A 19183-nucleotide genomic window follows, 5' to 3' on the forward strand; every position below is an offset into this window, starting at 1 on the left:
GATAAGCAATATACGTGACTGTTTCAGTAGGTTGGGGCCTGAAATCTTGAAGCCTGGATTTTAAGGACCACGCGCTAAATCGCGACTTCAAAGAAATTTGGGAAGAGAGCTCGCAATCAAAAGAGTCAGCCAACTCCAACCACAACGTTGCAAACATGCCTGTCGTCAAGGGAGGAGTATGGACCAACATCGAGGATGAAATCCTCAAGGCGTCCGTCTCAAAATATGGCCTCAATCAATGGGCTCGAGTCTCCTCTCTCCTAGCGCGAAAAACACCAAAGCAATGCAAAGCGCGATGGAGCGAATGGCTGGACCCAGGAATCCGAAAGATCGAGTGGAGCAAGGAGGAAGATGAGAAGCTCTTGCATCTTGCAAAGTTGATGCCAACGCAGTGGCGCACTATTGCACCGCTCGTTGGACGAACTGCCACTCAGTGCCTAGAGCGCTACCAAAGGTTACTCGACGAAGCTGAGCAGAAGGAAGCTGGAGAGTTAGGACTTGGAGGTCCAGATGGGGGAGAAACGAAGGCACCATCTGCCGATGATGTGAGACGTCTACGACCTGGCGAGGTCGATCCTGATCCTGAATCCAAACCTGCGAGGCCAGACACGATTGATCTCGATGAGGATGAGAAAGAGATGTTGAGCGAAGCGCGTGCTCGTTTGGCAAACACACAGGGAAAGAAGGCAAAACGGAAGGCTCGCGAGCGTCAGCTTGAGGAGTCGAGGCGACTTGCCGTCTTGCAGAAGCGTCGAGAGCTGAAAAATGCAGGTATCAATATCAAGGTCGTCAACAGAAAGAAGGGGATGATGGATTATAATGCGGATATTCCTTTCGAAAAAGCCCCTGCATCTGGATTCTACGAGACTGGAGATGAAGCTGTGCTGAATGAGAAAGAGAGAGAAGCGTTTGATCCCCGGAAGCAGCAACTGGCGAATAAACGAAAGGGAGATCAGGAAGAGGACCCCGATCGAAAGAGGCAAAAAAGTGGGAAAGAGGCGCCGTCAGCATCATATCAGGCCGCCATGAAGGCAGGTCAATTACAAAAAATTAGAGAGGCTGAGCAAAGCAGCAAACGGCGGGCTTTGGTTTTGCCAGCACCACAGGTTGGAGAGGGAGAATTGGAGGAAATTGTGAAAATGGGAATGATTGGAGAGAGAGCCAATATGATGGCGAGATCGAGTGAGAATGATGCTACCAGAGGATTGGTAAACACATACTCGACAATCAACAGCGGAGCACCAATTCGAACACCAAGAGCCCCAGCTCAAGAAGACCACATTGCAAACGAAATCCGAAACATTAGAGCTCTTACGGAGACACAGTCCTCACTTCTGGGTGGTGAGAATACACCTCTGTACGAAGGGGCTGGCAGCACTGGTTTCGAGAGTGCTACTCCAAGAAGGACAGTAGTGGAAACACCAAACCCTATGGCCACTCCGTTCCGGCAGGCTTCGAATGGTGTTGGTGCCACTCCAATGCGACCGCCTGGACTACCTGGACAAACGCCAACGCGGACCCCTCGTGATAGCTTTGCCCTCAATGCAGATGGAGAGATGCAACTGGTTGGAGGAACTCCAAGAGACATCAAGCTCCGCGAGATGTCGTTGAAGCACAAGCTCAAGCAAGGTCTTGCCTCCTTGCCGAAGCCCAAAGACACCGAATGGGAGCTTGAGTTGCCAGAGGAGCAACAAGAATCTATGGGTATTGAAGCGCTATCAGAAGAGGATGCCGAAATTCGAGATCGCCGGAATCGACAGATTCGAGAAGCCCAAGAGCAAGCAGATTTCAAGCGACGAACACAGGTTATGCAACGAGGCCTTCCTCGCTCCTTAGCTATGGACGTTGATGCAATGCTTATGAACGCAGCCGCTATTCAGGACCCCATCAAGGCTGCCATTGCACAGGAAGCAGCATTACTAGAAGCCAACGATGCACTCAGATACCCGGTTTCAGGCGCCAAAGTCCGCGGCGTTTCAAAGCCCCTCGATGCGTTCGACGATGACGCCCTGGCACAAGCACGCTTAGAAATTACCCGCGAGATACCAGCTGAACTTGCCCAAAAAAGCTCCGAACTCTTCCAAAAGGCGTGGGAAGATGCCAAAACCTCGTCCTTGTTACCTGGTCTCAGCGGTTATGAAGATGAAGTCGACGAGCACGAAATGCTCGTTGAAGCTTTTGATGTAACCTCCCCTTCCATAATCCATCCATTTGTATTTTCTGGTATGTGAGCAAGCACTGACGATGCCCAGAATATCCAAGACTCCATTGTAGCCGCCGCCGAAAAGGGCAATAAAATGGAAAAGAAGCTCGCGCTACATCTAGGCGGGTATCAAAACCGTGCCAAAACTCTGCGTCAAAAGATCGCCGAGGCATCAGAAGCATTGACCAAAGCGACGATCTCGTTAGATTCTTTCAGGACGCTGCAGATTAGCGAGGAGGCAGCCATTAGTAGAAGACTGGAGGGGTTGAGGAGTGAGGTTGAATTTGTATCCAGGAGAGAGAGAGAGGCCCAAGATCTGTATCGGGTACGGAAGGAGGAGTTGGCGAGCTTGACCACAGGCACGAATGGGTGGCATTAGTTGGTGAAGGTTCTGTGTATAATTATGGTATACCGGCATCACGAAAATGTAGAAATACAAACTTTTACCGTGGTCATCAAGAAGCCTCAAGAAAAGTGGTTGAAATCCTTGTCTTCTTTGGAATCACCCTCAATATCCTTTGCCTCTCTCATCTGTCTAAGTGAAAATTGCGTTGGTAGACTCGACCTCTGAATTATTATTCCTGCTTTGCATTATAAATCTTAGCCGTACATCTCACCTGCCGGATCTTCCCCTAGATCCTCACAATATTAGTAAGGAATAGGGTTTACACACTTTGAGTTAATTGATTATGCTTTCTTTTTTAAGTGAATACATACATTGGCTTTGAAAAGGAGTCCAGCAAAGTGAATCTTCAACAAAGAAAACTCAAAGCCCGCTGGCTCAGCAGGAGATGCCCAAAAGCGGCGCTGTTCTCTCTCTCTCCCTCTCTCCTTCAAACAAACCGCTTATCTGTTGTCCCTGGCAGGATTGGAGAGCTGGAGTCAGGCTTATCTAAGTAATTCACTTCCGTTCACCTGACTCACTTCGTGCTTGGAAGTCGGGTACACACGACTGTTTTGCCTCGGAATCTGATTCTTTCATGAACTCTTTCAAGAGAAGGAGATTTGAAGGAGGTGGCAACAAAAAAGAATTGTTGACAATCTCCTGTCTCCAAGCGCCGTGGTGAAGAAAGAGGTGTGCAGATTTCGTTACAGGCTAGCAAGGTTCCTTCTTGCGGTAATATATAAACGGCCTAAACTCTCACCGCTGTGGACCCATACCCGTAACTCGTATGCCTCTAATTCATGTGGGAGACCGCTCTCTATTCCTTCCCCCCCTCTTCCTTGAAAGAATGATATTTCAAATTCGCATCTAGCAGAAGTCTAACGAACGTAATCTCAACCACGGCCTGATCATCTATTCATACTACTCAGCGATCTTCCATCAGTGTCCTACAACACGTTTACCAAAGAACTATGAAGAAATTCTTTGTTCAGTGTTTTTGGAAAGAGAAGAGCAACAAGAGTTGAGGTTACGGCCCTTGGCAAGCATACAAACATTACCACCCCATCCCGCTACTTGTTGTCTGACACTGAGCGAGAGCTGCTATTACTTGCAAAATTCGCCCGAGATATAAATGCCACGAAGTGTCAATTATTCATGCATGCCGCAAGAACGGACGTCCGATTTTATTCAAGAGTAAATGAGTTAGATAGGACAAAGCTGTTTGACATTTGATTCTCCTTGGGGAAGTCATCTCTTAGCTCGTCATCCATTTATCCTCCTCGTTGTATAGACTTGTTGCCATACTGTCCAACATCTCTGGTCCTTTGTGTAAGCTGCATAGAGACTTCAACTCAGTGCTCTTAGATTTTAAAGGCGGAAAGGAGAATGTTTTCACAGTTTTGAATCGCCTTTCCAATTGAGCGATTTTGGCACGCTCCACCGCTTATCACTTGCAGGCTGAGATAGTAAATAAAGCGGCGATAATGATTGAGCAATGTATTCTCTGAGTCATGGGGTTTGAGATGCAAGAGGCGTAAAAGGAGGCAAGCAACTATAGCCAAGAACTTCAATAGAATACTGGTATCAATTACCGGCGGTTGCTTGCAATGGGCTCCAAACTATTTGTAGAATTGGATTCTTATCCCAAAGACTCGCTCCCGATATCAAAAGCGAGTGTATTACGGAGTATAAAGCCCCGGCAACTTTCCAACACTTGTAAAAAAAAAAAGGGGGGGGGGGGGGGGGGGGGGGCGAGCGGGGGCAATAGGAGTGGTTTGACAGTGAAACAGCACTTGACGGCAACACCTTCCATTATTCCAAACGATTCTTTAACATCAAGAAACAGACTTTGAGACTTCGAGAGACACAACATCAAGTCTCCGAGCTAATCTCCCTTTGTCATTCTCTCATTGCTCAAGGCTTCCTCGGCAGATTCAGCTCGTGCAACACGAAGGATTGTTGAGATCGGAGATTGATGTCTCGTGCACCTCGCGTTTGGCTTCTGAAAGCTCATCAGTTACATACCAAAATCCCAGACCACCGAAATCACGAAATGTGAAAGGAGAGAGGTATTGCGAAGCCGTGGGAAAGGTGTTAAAATCTTCGCCGTGTAAGTCTGTAGATGCCATCATTAAGCTATGCTGCCATGCCACCCTACTATTCAAAAGCTCAATGCCATTACTCGTCTTAGGTCTATCCAATCCTACCATAACCACGTCCAAAATCCTTTCTATTCCAAGACTCAAAGACATCAGCTCAAGCTAGATACAATACACAATCTCTAGGTATCATGCGCAATGCTCTCCACTGTCCCGGCCAAAATCCCCGCCCCGAGAATCCCCCCATCATGACACGGCCTCAAGACCACTTTCGGCTTCGCGTGCTGGCCAAACTCCGCTTCCATGATTGCGTCTAAGAACGCTTGGCAGTCTGAGAGATAGGACTGGAAATGCTGGATGCAGCCGCCAGTGTAGCCTACCATCAACTCATCGATCTCTGAATTCAACCTCGGGAGTTTGGCGGCGCCGTTGGAGAGATGGTTGTAGGACGGAGGAGGGGAGGGTGAGAAGTGAATCTCGTCCGCACAAGCCAGAAGGCCGATTACAGCTGCAGCTGTAAGGCCTGCTGCTCGTCTCTGAATCGCATTTGCGATGGCGAAGACAGCTTGCGTTGCTTCTTCATTCCAGCTCCAAGACTCTGCTCCTGTTACCGGCGGTAACTCCTTCTCTAACTGCTTAAGCATTGGAGACTCCTCCTTTGCTTCGAGATGAGGACCTAGGTTTCCGAGGAAGGTAGTAGAGAGACCATGTCTTTGTTGAAGTTTTGGAGGGAGAGACAGGAAGGGAATTGATAGGTGGTTGGTGAAGTAATCAACGATAATGATTCGACCTAGTTCTCCTAAATACCGTCCTGCGGTCATGTATTCAAAAGGTTGAAACCCGGGTGCCTCGCCTTCGGAATCGAGTTTCTGGTCCCATTTGGTGATAAGATTCAGTTCGCGTAAGGGTCCTGCTGCGCCATTGATCGTCCATTCTGTGTTGACTGTGATCTTGAGGTCCTCGTTTGTCTCAGTGTCATCGAGCACCTTGACTCGGGTTGGCCGCTTGCTAGGATGGAGTTTGCTGAGTGCTAAAGGAATAGTGGCGTTGCAACCTGTCCCACATATTAGGCCCATGGTGGCTTTACTGTGGGGATTGCTGCTAAACTGGTAGGCAAAGGAGACGAGGGTTGCGACAGAGTCATTGGCGATTGCTGAGATCTTGATCCGGGGTAGTTCTGGATGTTGAGTTTTTTCATAGCCTTCCAGGAGTAGCTTGCCCAAATCTAGGTTGGGAGTAATGGCAAATCCCTTGCCCATAGACATGAGTGTGGCATCCGATAACGTATGTTGACTGGGTCATTGTCAACAGATATTCAAATGGAAAAGGGAGAACAGACTTCATGGGGAAGCTAAACGTGACACCCAACGGAATCGCCTCTGGAAACTTCCCAGGCCAGGCGGCACAGCCATCCTTCACCACCTCTGCAATACGTCTTCCAATCCAAGCAAAAAGATCCTCTGCCTGGTTATTCTTCAGCTGTTCCCCTATGGGCCACGACTTCTCCAGTTGTCTGATGACACGTGACCCTTTGTCGGAATCGTCGGTTCCATCTCCGTTCCGCTCCCCTGACTGTGCCTTTGCAGGGCCAAGAAGCTGGATGAATCCTACGCGGAGATTCGTTCCACCACTGGGGGTTGTTAGGTCTTGCAGAGCCTCACCCCGAGCTAAGCACTCACATGTCTATGGCTAGATACCTATTGGCCAGTCAGTACGTGATGCAGAATCTCCAGAACACTATCAACGCATTGCTCTGAGAAGGGATGCCCAAAGCCAAATCACATGACTCGAGCTGAATTCGTGAGCGCAACAAACATACCTTCCTTTCTCGTCCCCAGATGGCCTCAAAATGGAATCCGAAATCGGCGTGGACAGGAACTGGTCCTGGGACTCGGCTGCGAGGTGTGTATAGGTGCGGCAGAAGCTCCTTGCAAGGCTGTGGATCTTGGGGACGTCGACATGCAGCGGGCGCAGGAAGTCGTCCAGAGGGGGAGGGAGCCTTGTCATGGCCATTGAAAGGGGGGAAACATGGGGGTGAGGATGGGATAACGATAAGATAAATGAGGAAGTTCAGGTACGCGGCAGCGAATACATATTCCTCAGCCTGGTGGATGCAACTCCAATGCAAGGAGTAACGTTGTTGCAGGCGAGAGGGGCCGGTCCGCCTGACTCGGACAAGGCCTGCAGCGCTGTCAGTGGCTGCACATTTAGCCGGCCACGACCTGCGCCATCAACCCTGTCGTGGTCGACATGTGAGTGAAGCCTCGTCATGTGACAACATTATTCAGACCTCAACTCAACCATCCACAGCTCCTCTCTATGGACTCATCAACATGAAGCCGCAGATGCTGCCAACTTCTATGAACGACCGCAAGCACTCGACCATGGATAGCGAGAAAGGAGATGCTATGCCTATTCGTCCTTGCCGTCCCCGAAATCGACCTCTTGTTACTGGATTCGCGGTGGTGGCCCTCTGCTATCTCCTCTGGTCTGCGATATCCAGGTACAATGTTTTCCATCACATATGCGGCATCCATACAGCCACACCGGTGATGGTCAACCAAGAGCGAGCTCTTGTGCCTCTGGAAGCACACATTATGAGCAAGTGCCCAGATGCAAAGGTGGGTTCTGCAGGGAAACTCTGGACCACGAATCTAACCTTCCACAGGACTGTCTTAGAATGATGGTTCTGCCAACGATGCAACGTGTCATTGATAAAGTCAACTTCACGCTATCGTTTATCGGCACGTAAGTTTTCTTCAATCCTCTGGGTGCTGGCTGGTTCTGACAACAGTAGACCAACAGATAATGACGGAGTCGAATGCAAACATGGCCCGGCGGAGTGCATGGGGAACATTATCGAGCTCTGCGCAGCAACCCAATACCCAGACCCGTACGTTTATCCTCCAAATCAACGTTTCCTCATACAAGTTTCTCTCAACACAACCCCCGTACCCAAACCTCAACCCATACTGACTCTTCTCCCTCTCCAGAAAAACATACTTAGGCTTCACCTTCTGCATGACACAAGACTACAAAGACATCCCGCAGCTCAGCCTAATACAAGACTGTGCCCTAGAACATGGCATGGATTTCGAGAAACTCAACGAATGCGCATTGAAAGACGATGGCGGGTTCGGGATAGAGCTGTTGCGGGATAGCGTGAGGAGGAGCACAGCGGCTGGCGTCACGAAATCGTGCACGGTTAGGTTGAATGAGGAGATATATTGTGTGCGAGATGATGGGGAGTGGAAGGATTGTCCGCATGGGCCAGGCGTTAATGATTTGGTACTTGCAGTGGAGAAGCTTTATCAGTCTAGCCCTATGGTTTGAGGTTTTGCGTGGGAATGTTAGGAGATACCCATATTGTACAGCTTGTAATATCACTTTTTCGAGAAGTTGGGCAGCATTTCCAATGTACCAAGTGTTCCGAATCGTTTTTGCGCTTTTTCACATGCTCGTTCATCCCCTAAAACCTTCGAATTCTCTGAGCATTTCTGCCGTTTCCATGATTTTTTTCTCTTTCGAACTTGCGAATTTTCGATTCGTTCATACTCCACATCGTCGCTCACGCTTCCTCTTCCCATTCATATCAAGTCCCTCCAACAACACGGACAGCGCTGTATATCACATCATGCCTCAGATCCCCAGCTGCCCACGCTTTCCCAATTGTCAAACCAAGCACAATACATACGGTAGGCTATTTGGATTTAATGTAATAGGTTTGCAAAGCACTCTACCTTTGTCCTATCTCACTTACAAGTTTCATCTGGTTTCAACATTTCATCTAAACTTCTGACGAAAACACATCCACTAAATTCACCAGCTCCACTACCCTGAGCCTGTATTCATCCCAACCCAATCAATCTCAGTAAGCAATCCCATTGGCCAACCCCTCCATTACACATAATAAACGTTGAGCCACAAGCCTCTCACTATCCTCCACGTGATTGATTGATGTTTGGATGTAAGCATTCGGTCCAACGTTGCACGGAGCTCTCCTCCTCGTCGCTATTGGTTCTTCGGCTCGAGCATTGCCTGAGCTACCCCTCCAACAGCTTTGTAATTGTATTTGTACAACGTAACACTTCCCAGGTAGGTACAGGGAAATGGAGGCTGCAGAGTAGGGAAAGCCGAGAGAGTCTGGGTCAGGTGATCTGCAGGATGCAGGTACCGCTAGGAGGCTAGTTTGAGGAAGAGAGGAGGGAGAGGAGAAGGGAAAGTGGAGTAAGGTGAGGTAAAGGCCCTTATTTACTATCTGAACACCCAGCCCTTACTAACATCCAGCTCGCAATACCTTAAGTCGTGCAGCATCCCCAACCTCGCTCATCACCCGCCCAGCAATCCACTTCCTCTGGGTATCAGGTAGTACTATCCCAACCTCACAAACCACACCCACCTACGCCTTCCCCCTTCAACTAGTAGCCTTACAAACAAACGTTGTCTCCGTCCTAGTCTTCAAATCTGTGAGCGTTGCCTGATAACTCACCACCGGGCCTGGGCCGCCCCACGGCCTCACCACAACGGAACACCCCACACAATCCAGCGTCTCGGTCTCCGTATACGTATTCGGGTACTCCGTCCACGTGCCGCCGCCATGGATACTAACTAGTGATCTAATCGTCGCCGTGCATGGATAGACCTGTGTATTTTGTTCTTCGGCTTCGGTTTTACGTAGGGTGGCGGTTGTGTTTGTGGATTGAGGTACTTCGGTTTTACGGACGAGCTTGTCGTGATATTCGGGAGAGAATGGGCAAGAGGGAGGGAACATCGAGTAGGTTGCGGGTGAGGTAGGGTGGAAGAACTCGTACGAATCAACAAAACTCGTCACCGTGCCCACAATCCTGATCTGACAACCTTGAGTGCAGCTTGGCGAGGGCCCGGGGATTGTAGTAGTGGGTGTGGGGTCGCAGCAGGGGTCGTATGACGGTCTGTATTCGGTGGAGGTCTTGATGCCGATGCAGTCGGCTTGGATGCCGCAGCCTGTGCGGTGGAAGGAGCTTGATGCTTTGTAGTCGAGGTCGAGAGCTGGGGTTGTTGCTGGTAGGTACATTAGCTGATGTGGATGTGGATAAGGGAGGAAGGGAAGGGGAAGGGAGGGATGTACTGGGTACGTATGGTCCGACAATTGTATACGTGTAACAAAGGTGAGGTACTGTTTCGAAGCACTCGATGGTGATCGAATCGAGCTTCGTCACGGGTGTTGGGCCGGTGGTGATCACTGTTGTGAATGTTTTGACAACGCTACGAGTTTGGATGTCTGGTCCGCAAGAAGCTTCTTTTGTTCCTAGGACTAATTTGCTGCTTCTCATCATCAGCACATGGTAAAGGTGAAGAAGGGTAGAGCATTTTACGCAGCCAGCAGCACCAGCAAACTTAAAGGTTTCGAGAGTGAAAACATGTTTGAAACTTCTCGATAAACGGTTCCCCGATAGGTGAATAATTTGTCCATTCTTCCGGAATGCTGTCGCAAGAAGAAATAAGAAGGTCGACGAAACAAGTTTTATATCTCCTCACTTCCGGAAATAGAAGTCGCGACCCCGCGTCGTGCCACAGGGAGAAGTGACCGAAAAAACCGCCGATCTACCATCTCAATTGATCATCTGGTTGCAACGTGCTACCGAGCTAGATCCTGCGTGTGGACAAGCCTTGACTTCCTTCATCATTGCCACTCAGCCGAACTTTGACGAGGTACCTGACTGCAGTGTGCTGTGTGGTCTTACAGTTTTATAATCTGACAACTTAAAAGTACAGGCTTTTGCCAGGTTTTATACGAAGAGCATTCTGCCTGTCGAGGCGTTGTCAGGTACACCAATCGTTCGTCTCTCCTGGACAGGGCCATGCGGCTAATTTTACACAACGACCAATTGTTCGTCAGCTCTAATTGCCCAACGCCTGCAATGCAATTAATATCCGTCGCTATGCCGCGAAAAAATCAAGCCTCCTCATCCTTCCCCAACACCTGTCCCGATCCTTCCGGAGGCACGGCAGAGCCATGCCCGATTAGTCTATGCTCATCTATCAGCAACCAAACCACGCCTCTACGAGAAGAAGTATGTGCTGTCTTTAAGTCGGGATACGTCAAATTCTCCCTAGATTGAGGTTAGCATGTTCCCGGCTCGAGAAAATCGGATGACGTACCTTTTTAGGCACCGGAGGGAACGTCAAGGGAAGCCAGATATGAGCGGGAGATGATCCACCCCTGACATCCGTTCTCATCACCATCTTCTCGAAGGCCCCCAGCCCCTCTTCGGGCTCGTCGGATGTCTCGTCCGTATCGACATCCTGGCGTGCTTCTGGAATGTTTTGAGAACCCGCATTCATGTCGGTGTCGGCACCCATCCCGCCAGGGAGAGGGTTGTGGATCTCTTCAATGTTGGCAGGATCGCCAACTGCTATTTCCCGATCCGCACTCAGCCCAGCCTCACGTGGCGAAATGTCACCAAGCCCCAAGGCGTGAACCTCCTCGCCAGACGCTAGATCTCCTTCTGAAGCCAGTGCTTCGAACAAGCTGGCTGGAGTGACCATGTTTCTCCCCTTCTCAACCTCTTCTGGGTCTGAAGATCGAAGGAGCTTCATTCTCTTGCACTCCAACATGAGCTCATCAAGCTTTGGAGCGTGCCTCGACTTCGGGACTTTGCCAAGGCCGGACCGGGATGATCGCCATTCCAGGATCTTCTCATACAATGGGGTTTTCGTCCGAATTTTAGCAAGATACACGCCGTTTTTATAACGAGCAGAGAATTCCGCTGCTAGCCGTGCAACAACATCTTCCGTGTGGATTCGAATGAAAGTATCTCTAAGCACAGTGTTCATAGTCTCGACGTCCTTGGCATGCGTCCAAAAGGAGTCGTGGACTGCCGCAAAAGATAATCCAAGCTCATCACAACTTAAGGCTGAAAGAAGCATGTGAGTAGCATCGAGCGAGTGAATGAAATTTGGCGGAAATCCTTGGAGTTGTTTTCGCCTGCTGACAGGATCCGATCGGTGCGGTTCTGACAGGTTCAACTTTTGCATATGAGTGTGGACACATTTGGATTTCGAATTTCGATAGGGCTGAACGACTGGCATATGTAACGGATTTGTCCAGATGACGCTGGATTTGAACTGGACTAGATCTTCGACCGATGCGGGTGTGTAATTCCTCTCGGTCTTTACCAAGGCAGCTTTGGACGTGAGCCTTGGCCATTCAGCCTCTAATCGTGACAGTTGTTCCTGAGTCAATGACATAGATATTCTGTTGGCGCACTCTCCAAGCCAGTATTGAATATCGTGGGCTCCTCGGAACATGGTGGAGAGCGCTTTGAAGATCTTTGTCGCAATGTACGAGGAGAGGTGACCAGGGTTCATTTGATCGGTGTTGGGGAGATCGTTGTGAGTTGCAACGAGTTGCTTTCTGACCTGCGCCTTTGCGCCAATAAACGTGACGCCATAAACGTTGGTCATGACCGTTTGTTTCACTACCTTGCGGGTAATCTTATCCAGAAGCACCTTTGCAAAAGGGTCCCCCTTCTCATTGTCTTGAGCGATACCCTCCTTTACAAGGTTCGCGACAGCAGTGTAAACATCGGCTGGGCGGTCTCCTGGCTCAAGATTCACCTGCCTCGCGCCCCACGTATCACCGCCCAATGCAGCGTAGTGTTGCAGACCATTGCAGGTGCCGTCTTGGTGAACTGGCAGATGAGAAACAAAACTGGTTGGGTCTCCGGACTCGATGGCGTTCCTGATCTCGATGCAAGCCGCAAGACATTGCCATGGATCCTCTGCTTTAAGCCACCACCTATTACCTACCAGTGGCTTCGATGCAGAATCATAAACATCCGCCATGTGGTTGGCAGTAAATTGCTCCCTCTCAGTGAGACTCGCTTTGTCGTACCCGAACACGTTCGCCAAGTGGATACTCAGCCATTTCATGCCGGACTCACCAAGTTCCTTGCCCTCGCCAAACTTGAGAAGTCCCCTACAGTGATCAGCGCCCATATGATTGAGGTATGGCGGTATGGGATAGGCTCGACCACGGAAATCTATATTGTGTGGAAAAAAGAAGACCTCGTTTCTCAAAGCTCGGGCTATCTCAAGTTGGAAATTTTGAAAGCATCTCTGTGAATGCAATCCGCTTCTGGCATTTTCGACAAGCTTGACAGCTCTTATCCAACGTCGCCGTTCCAGGGGATCTGTCGTTGTTTCAGGTTCAGGAGGCATTTGGAGATCCGGCGTTTCTGGTGGAATGTTTGCTATGCCTTCTCCAGAATTCCACGCCTCTAACATAACATCAAAAACATCTTGATTGATTCGCCATGAGGTCTTTCCGAGGATATCCAGTCCTTTGAATGTTTGGATCATTCCTCCTTGGCCGATGGCTGCCTCGGCGTAATGTCGCTGATCTTTGTCACCTGACTTGATCCGCATAACTTTTCCAGGATGAGATATAAAGCCGCCTTTGTTAAACTGCGTCCATGGCTCTGGCTCCACCAACATTGGTAGATGCTTCGCCAAAAGGCTGTGGACGGGCTCCCGTTTCAATTGGGCGACCAGTGCCTTGTTTGCGATGATGACGCCGAGTTTCTTGCCCATTCGATATTGGTGTGAGTGCGAGAAGGCAGGCTGCATTTGCGTCACCGATTCTTGGGTTTCCGGGTGCGTCAAAGTCACAGGAACTTTGGCTACTTCAATGAGGGATGACATCAGAAAAGCTCCAACTTTGGCTTTCACCGATGTGGGCCATTGGGGCTTGTCAGTCCCCGTTGAAGCAAAGTCGTTTTTTGATATATACGAAAGCGCGAACCGAGAAGCGGATCCTGGGCCTCGACCTCTCGTAGCCTTTTTGACGAGCTCAGGTGTCAGAAAATGGCCTTTTCCAGTTTCCTTCTTGGATCGAGGCCACATCTTCTTTCTGTTGTTCAGTTGCATTGTCTCGAAGGTGGTCTCATCTTCAACGCTGAGGGCAATAGACATGATCGCAGACGAGAGAGGGACGCCCTTATCTGCTCCCTGTGTACTCATGGTACCCATACAAGCGAGGATTGTGATGGCAGCCAGCTTCTCAACCGGAAGGAGGCGCAAGAAAGGCCCATACATGCACCGTTCTTGGTCCTTGCTGTCTTTCCTCGTCGCCAATTCCGAGGCATCGACCTTAACAATCTCTGCTTTCAGGTGCTCCTCCAGTGCAAGTTGCCACTTCCACATCCTCGCCCCAAGTGACTTGGTCTGCAAAGTCGCGTTCAGGCCCATCTTCGACAGATGTGCAGCCTCTTCCCTCCATCTATCAATGGCAGAGGAAACTGCATCTTCTTCAAGTCGAGCCTGGATGTCTCTCCTCATCTCTGGGCTGGAATTGGCAATGTCGATACCCTCGTCCGGTAGTCTTGAAAATAGTGAGAGTGATTTCTTAAGGGATTTCAGACCCAGACCTTTTTGGTCCGTTGGACGAACATTAGGTATAGCTGCGTCTGTGCTCTGTTGGTCGGGGCTGACGGGTTCGTTTTCCTCTATCATCTCCAGGTCTTCCATCATTTCATCGGTAAAATTGTATTTCGGGTAGATGTGAGTGATGTTATTTATCTCATGTGCCGTCAAAACATCAGCTTCCAACAACTGCAAAGCCGCATCTTCCTCTAGCATATCCATGTATCGTCGGACGAGTCGTTCACGTTTTCCATTGGGTGACTGAAGTGACGCCTTCACCATATAAGCAACCGTTTCCGTATTCGCAGGAATACCCTTTAGTCTTATTTCGAGTTCGAACCATTTGTGGAGGCTCTGTGTCGCAGATTGGGTTGGATTGGTCATTATCTGTTCAACCGCGGCCCGGAGGTATCGATTGTGTAGAGCAAGCAGATCTTCCGGATACATCTGCTGAATGCCCGCTATTCGCTTGAGAATAATGCCAGCGCGCTCTATCCTGCCTATTTGCAGACAAGCCTCGAAGACTGATTGGATCTCGGTGAAGTCTCCCCCAATTCCGATCTTTCTCCCGGATCTATATCGTTGGGGGGCGTGCGAGAGAGACCCTTCGAGCCTCACTGTTCGCATGGGATCGAGTTCCCTCAGATGAGAGTGCGAGAAACCTGGCATGACGCTCGATTCTTCCATTCGCCGCCGTGACGATGGCGGCAAATCGCCAATGTTCTCGAATGGAATATCCTCGAACCCAGTGTAGGTAATCGCTGTGGCCATGGCCCGTCGAGGAGGTAGACTGGAGGCATCTTTCGAATTGCTCCTCTTCCTCAACCCAAACGCTCGTGGTGTAGCCTCAATAGAGACCCACCTCCGCCTATCTCTTTGGACTGAATTGGATGGAATATGTAATTGTTCGAAGGATAATCGACTTCGAAGAGCTTCGGGTCGGGCTTTTCGGCGGGCGGCGCGGACGAGCATCTTGGGTATATTGTACAAAAATTTAAACGAAGGAGTGGAAGGCAGTCATTAAGCCAACTGAGTTCACAAAATTACAAACAGATAGGAAGGAAGGTGTTGATACAGGGCCATTCGAGTTGGACTCGCGTGTATCGTTCGAATCACAGGGGCGAGCAACAAAATTTTAGGGACGGCTCTCGGGGGAACTAGAAATGCACACTAGTGCTGCACATTAGGCAGATGCGGTCGGCCGTATTACCCCTTGATATCGCTTCGAATCAACCTCAGCCTCGCGACAACATTTGATCCATCAAGAAAATTACTCGAGAGATTAACAATTCCTCTCGACTTTGCACCTCCCTCAACTCGCACGAGGATACCGAGATTGATTGAAAGCCCTTTTGGTTCTTCGAATAAACCTCTAAACTTTCTTGTCTCAAGGTCACGGCGAAAACTCTAGCCTTGCTCGCTCATCTCGTCGATCTGGTGGTTTGGGAATAATGAAGTCATATCTAGACTACCTCGACGAGTGTGACCAGTAAGTGAGTCTTCAATACACTAAACTGCGGGGCTCGCTGACACGATAAGATTCCCCAAGAATCCGGAACTCCTCTATAAATTCCTCATCAGCGGATACAATGGTACCTTCGGCCATATTCTGCCAACCATAATCCAAGCTATCAGTTGGGGAGCGAAATGGGAGGTCGACCATGGACATAGAACACTGAAACTGCTTGGGAGCAGTTTGGACGAGAGAGACAAGAATATGCACGATACCCTGGTCGCAGAGCGGGAAAAGAAAAGCCTAGAAGTGTTTGCAGACTGGAGGGATGAGTTGTTCCCCGTCTACGGACCTGGCAAGGAACTCGTTGTCAGTGTTGAGCGATGCGCTGCCCAGATCTTTGGCGTTCTGACCTACGGCGTACAACTGCTTGCGTATCAAGACAACCCAGAAGGAATCAGTATTTGGGTCGCACGCCGAGCTGCCTGGAAGAGAAGTTACCCAGATATGCTAGATAGCACGGTCGGTGGAAGTTTGCCTACGGGAGAGTCTCCATTTGAGTGCTTGCTCCGAGAGGGCTGGGAAGAGGCTGCTCTTGACCCGGACTTTGTTAAGAAGAATGTTGTTGCTTGCGGTACCGTCAACTACACCTGCGTGACGGATGATTACAGCAGAGGCGAAAAAGGGCTTCTGTCTCCCGAGGTTCAATTCTGCTATGAGATTAAGCTCCCGAAAGATGTGGCTCTTGCCCCAGGAGAGGCCGCAGTGTCCGAGATCGTTCTTCTCAATGTTGAGGAGTTGAAACAGGCCCTTGAAAAGGCAGAGTTTGCACCCCTTACCGGATGTCTTATTCTGGATTTCTTTGTACGACATGGTATTCTGACGTTCGAGAATGAGCCAAATTATATCTCAATTGCTTCGCGTATGCACAAGCCACTGGATCTTGCGACGATTTGAAAGTTTCGAAGGATCATTGGAAGGCGTACAAAGTCCGTCACTTTGCAAAGCCTAGACTCTAGAATAGATTCTCTAAGTCTATTGTCATGCCCCGTCTTCGTTTCTAATTTTGATTTCTTCCCCGAGAACTTGCGCGTTTCCAGATTTTGGGCTTTTGGCAAGGGCCTCATTAACCTTCCAAGACCCCGAATCTAGAGAGGTACTCTCTTTGTTTACGACACGGTGCTGTCACTTTGTTGGTACAGTTTCTACTCACGTGCTCTGTTACACTTTACAGTGCTCCTACAACTTCAGCGAATCTTCCTTTGTAGGTTCTGTTGCAAATCGCGCCATGTTCTAAACTTTTCTGGTACAACGAGAAAGTTCATGCAATGCCGAGTGGGCATTCAGAAGAAGGATTTCTCATCCTATCGGGTCGCTCGTCCGAAGATATAGTCTAGCGACTTTTGTGTTACATCGCGGATTTTTCTCTGATGTTGAGATGTAAGTTGGATTTCGCTTGATCTTCGAATTTAAAGCAAGAGTGAATAATTTTTGCTGCACTTCTTGGGGAGAATCAGAATGTTTGATAGCTTCCCCTTTCCTGCTCTTGTCTTGGTGTTTATAAGTTGGCCTGGTGGCTTCAACACCGCGAACCTTCCTCAATAAAATCTTCTGACTTGTTACGCCGCGGTTTTTGTGTAACGGTTTTACTTCTTATTCGGCCTTAATTTTCTACAGTGATGGCGACTAGCCTTTTGCTGAAATTAATCATTGCCAGGACCACCGACCAGGCTCACTTGCTCTCGAATGGCCTTTCGGAACTTCAACGACCCGCCTACTTCGAGTTGCCAGTCCAACAACGTCAACATGCTTCTGCCAAGTGGATAAGTGGTGTCGAAAGTCAAAACAATTGTTCATTACGGGAGCTTACAAATACTGCAATTTCGGAAAGCGAAATTCTCAATCATTATCCTCCACTTTAATGTAATCGTACAAGTATGGAAAAGAAGCCCCATCCACGTATCCAATCTTAAATTCGGCAATATCCCAAAGAATGTCATATTTCCGCATAAGATTCATTCGCCCAGTCGAAGTGCGACTCCGCCCTCCCTGCCCCTGGCAAGGCTCTGATCCGATACTCCCACTCCCCGACACTAGTGATGCGACGATTTAAAGCTTCCCATTTGAGCTCTCTGACATCCTGATTCCTAACCATAGGTGGTATGTCGTCCTCCGTGATCGAATTCGATAGTGTCTGCAAATACTGCTCAGTGTTTGCGTGACCCTTCTCTTTAACAATATCATCCGTTGACCTTTTCTCTAGCTTGGCTCTGATCTCCAACCCCTCCCGTGCCTCGCGCTGAATCCAGTATCGAGAGACTGCAAGCACGTTGGTTGGGAGATCGGGTGGCCCCTGTGTTCGAGGGTAATCTTCTGGAACATCTGGCCTGATGTCGGCCCATATGTAGGCATCTGCGCTTGAAAAGCCACGGTTTTGGGCATACGTTTCGGTCGATACACCCTCAATTTGGGCCTTTAGCTCAAGGCGCTTTCTTGCACCTCGTTCACGTGCTGAGTCTTTCATACTCTCTATGATTGCTTCCGAAACCACTTGATCTTCCAAGTTTTTGTTACCAAACTCCTTCATCATCCAGCTTTTCGCCGCGAGCTCCAGTTGTTGCTGTAAAGTCAATTTCGAAAAGTCGACAGACTCTTCTCCAGTGCGAGAGCCTCCTGGTGGTGTGGGCGGCTGCAATGATAGCTGTTTCGCGTATTCCAAAACTCCCTGCCAGTATTCATCGGTCAGATTGTCAAGGTTTTCTCCTTGAGAGAGAAAACGGAAATTTGGGATCTGGGCAAAAGTCTTCTTCTTCGGAGGCTCAAAGCCTTGGCTCGGCTTAGCACTGCCAGAAGCATCCAATCTCAACCGTTCTCCCGGTAGAACCCCATACTTTTCTTTGAACAGTCGCTCCCGTTTCATGGCCTCAGCGCGAGCTTCAGTTGCTGCCACAGCTTGCTTCCTCTGCTCATTTGCAAGCTTTTTATCCGCAATGAACTGCAGGCGCCTCTTCTCAGCATCTGCCGCCTTCGCATCTGCGACCTTTTTAGCGAGAGCAGCCAAGTCATCCTTTGCAGGCTCAGCTACTTGCTTGACAGCTGGTGCGGTCTTTTTCTGCTTTTGCTCAGCTTCTTTGCGTTGTGTTCCAGCTTCTTGGCTTCTATTCTCTATAGCGGATTTCTTTCGTTGATCCTCTTCTTGCTTCTGCGCTCTCTTCTGTCGTTCATCTGCCAAGCGCCGTACCTCTGCATCGCTGAGGGTAGTGACTTCTGGAAGGAGTTGTAGGCCCTTCTGAGCTCTTTCCATGTTGAGCTCTTTGACTCTCATTCCCTTGATCATCTTTTCTTGCCGCTGTTGCTCCTCATGCTCCGATCTTATCTGCGCTTCGATTTCCTTTTCCTCCCTCTCGCGCTCCTTCTTTGGTAGGGATGAGAGTTTCCTTGCCTGAGCTTGTAGCGCTTCTCTGATCTTGGCAGCGATGGCAGCGTTAGCCTCGAGCTTCGCCTCTCTCCATTTGCTGATCTCGAGTTCTTCTTTCTGCCTGTCCAATTCCTCCTGGCGTGCAGCGCGATTCTTCTCATACTCAGCTTGAACTTTGGCCCGAGCTTCAGCTGCAGCTTCACGACGAGCCCTCTTAGCA

General features: G+C 49.4%; 7 protein-coding genes across 7 annotated transcripts; 3 read left to right on the top strand and 4 right to left on the bottom strand.

Annotated features, from left to right (window-relative positions):
• The first annotated feature begins 128 nt into the window (after positions 1 to 128).
• Positions 129 to 2723, top strand: K444DRAFT_610976 (uncharacterized protein). Its single transcript, XM_024879855.1, has 2 exons — positions 129 to 2183; positions 2253 to 2723. The coding sequence occupies exons 1-2, from the start codon at positions 156 to 158 to the stop codon at positions 2580 to 2582; spliced, it is 2358 nt and encodes a 785-aa protein (XP_024739855.1). The 5' UTR covers positions 129 to 155; the 3' UTR covers positions 2583 to 2723.
• A 1949-nt stretch (positions 2724 to 4672) lies between these two features.
• On the bottom strand, positions 4673 to 6815 carry K444DRAFT_586419 (putative hexokinase family protein XprF). The gene is made up of 4 exons (XM_024877973.1): positions 6507 to 6815; positions 6367 to 6384; positions 6027 to 6317; positions 4673 to 5980 (listed from the first exon to the last, which is right to left on the bottom strand). Exons 1-4 carry the CDS (start codon positions 6698 to 6700, stop codon positions 4870 to 4872), a joined length of 1614 nt encoding a protein of 537 aa, XP_024739856.1. The 5' UTR covers positions 6701 to 6815; the 3' UTR covers positions 4673 to 4869.
• Positions 6816 to 6997: 182 nt separating this feature from the next.
• On the top strand, positions 6998 to 8132 carry K444DRAFT_558334 (uncharacterized protein). The gene is made up of 4 exons (XM_024876818.1): positions 6998 to 7308; positions 7356 to 7435; positions 7485 to 7580; positions 7681 to 8132. The coding sequence occupies exons 1-4, from the start codon at positions 7021 to 7023 to the stop codon at positions 8018 to 8020; spliced, it is 804 nt and encodes a 267-aa protein (XP_024739857.1). The 5' UTR covers positions 6998 to 7020; the 3' UTR covers positions 8021 to 8132.
• An 856-nt stretch (positions 8133 to 8988) lies between these two features.
• K444DRAFT_355049 (uncharacterized protein) lies at positions 8989 to 10453 on the bottom strand. The gene is made up of 3 exons (XM_024872129.1): positions 10042 to 10453; positions 9795 to 9991; positions 8989 to 9727 (listed from the first exon to the last, which is right to left on the bottom strand). Exons 1-3 carry the CDS (start codon positions 10137 to 10139, stop codon positions 9102 to 9104), a joined length of 921 nt encoding a protein of 306 aa, XP_024739858.1. The 5' UTR covers positions 10140 to 10453; the 3' UTR covers positions 8989 to 9101.
• A 275-nt stretch (positions 10454 to 10728) lies between these two features.
• K444DRAFT_524853 (mitochondrial DNA-directed RNA polymeras-like protein) lies at positions 10729 to 15064 on the bottom strand (the record flags this gene model as incomplete). The annotated part of the gene is made up of 3 exons (XM_024874388.1): positions 10729 to 10779; positions 10829 to 14697; positions 14755 to 15064. The coding sequence occupies 3 exons, from the start codon at positions 15062 to 15064 to the stop codon at positions 10729 to 10731; spliced, it is 4230 nt and encodes a 1409-aa protein (XP_024739859.1).
• Positions 15065 to 15357: 293 nt separating this feature from the next.
• Positions 15358 to 16596, top strand: K444DRAFT_586427 (uncharacterized protein). The gene is made up of 2 exons (XM_024877974.1): positions 15358 to 15581; positions 15632 to 16596. Exons 1-2 carry the CDS (start codon positions 15544 to 15546, stop codon positions 16500 to 16502), a joined length of 909 nt encoding a protein of 302 aa, XP_024739860.1. The 5' UTR covers positions 15358 to 15543; the 3' UTR covers positions 16503 to 16596.
• An 858-nt stretch (positions 16597 to 17454) lies between these two features.
• Positions 17455 to 18093, bottom strand: K444DRAFT_610982 (uncharacterized protein). The gene has a single exon (XM_024879856.1). The coding sequence runs from the start codon at positions 18067 to 18069 to the stop codon at positions 17542 to 17544; it is 528 nt and encodes a 175-aa protein (XP_024739861.1). The 5' UTR covers positions 18070 to 18093; the 3' UTR covers positions 17455 to 17541.
• Between the last annotated feature and the right edge of the window lie 1090 nt (positions 18094 to 19183).

This window comes from Hyaloscypha bicolor (genome assembly GCF_002865645.1).
Source record: "Hyaloscypha bicolor E unplaced genomic scaffold K444scaffold_53, whole genome shotgun sequence".
NCBI lineage: Eukaryota > Fungi > Ascomycota > Leotiomycetes > Helotiales > Hyaloscyphaceae > Hyaloscypha > Hyaloscypha bicolor.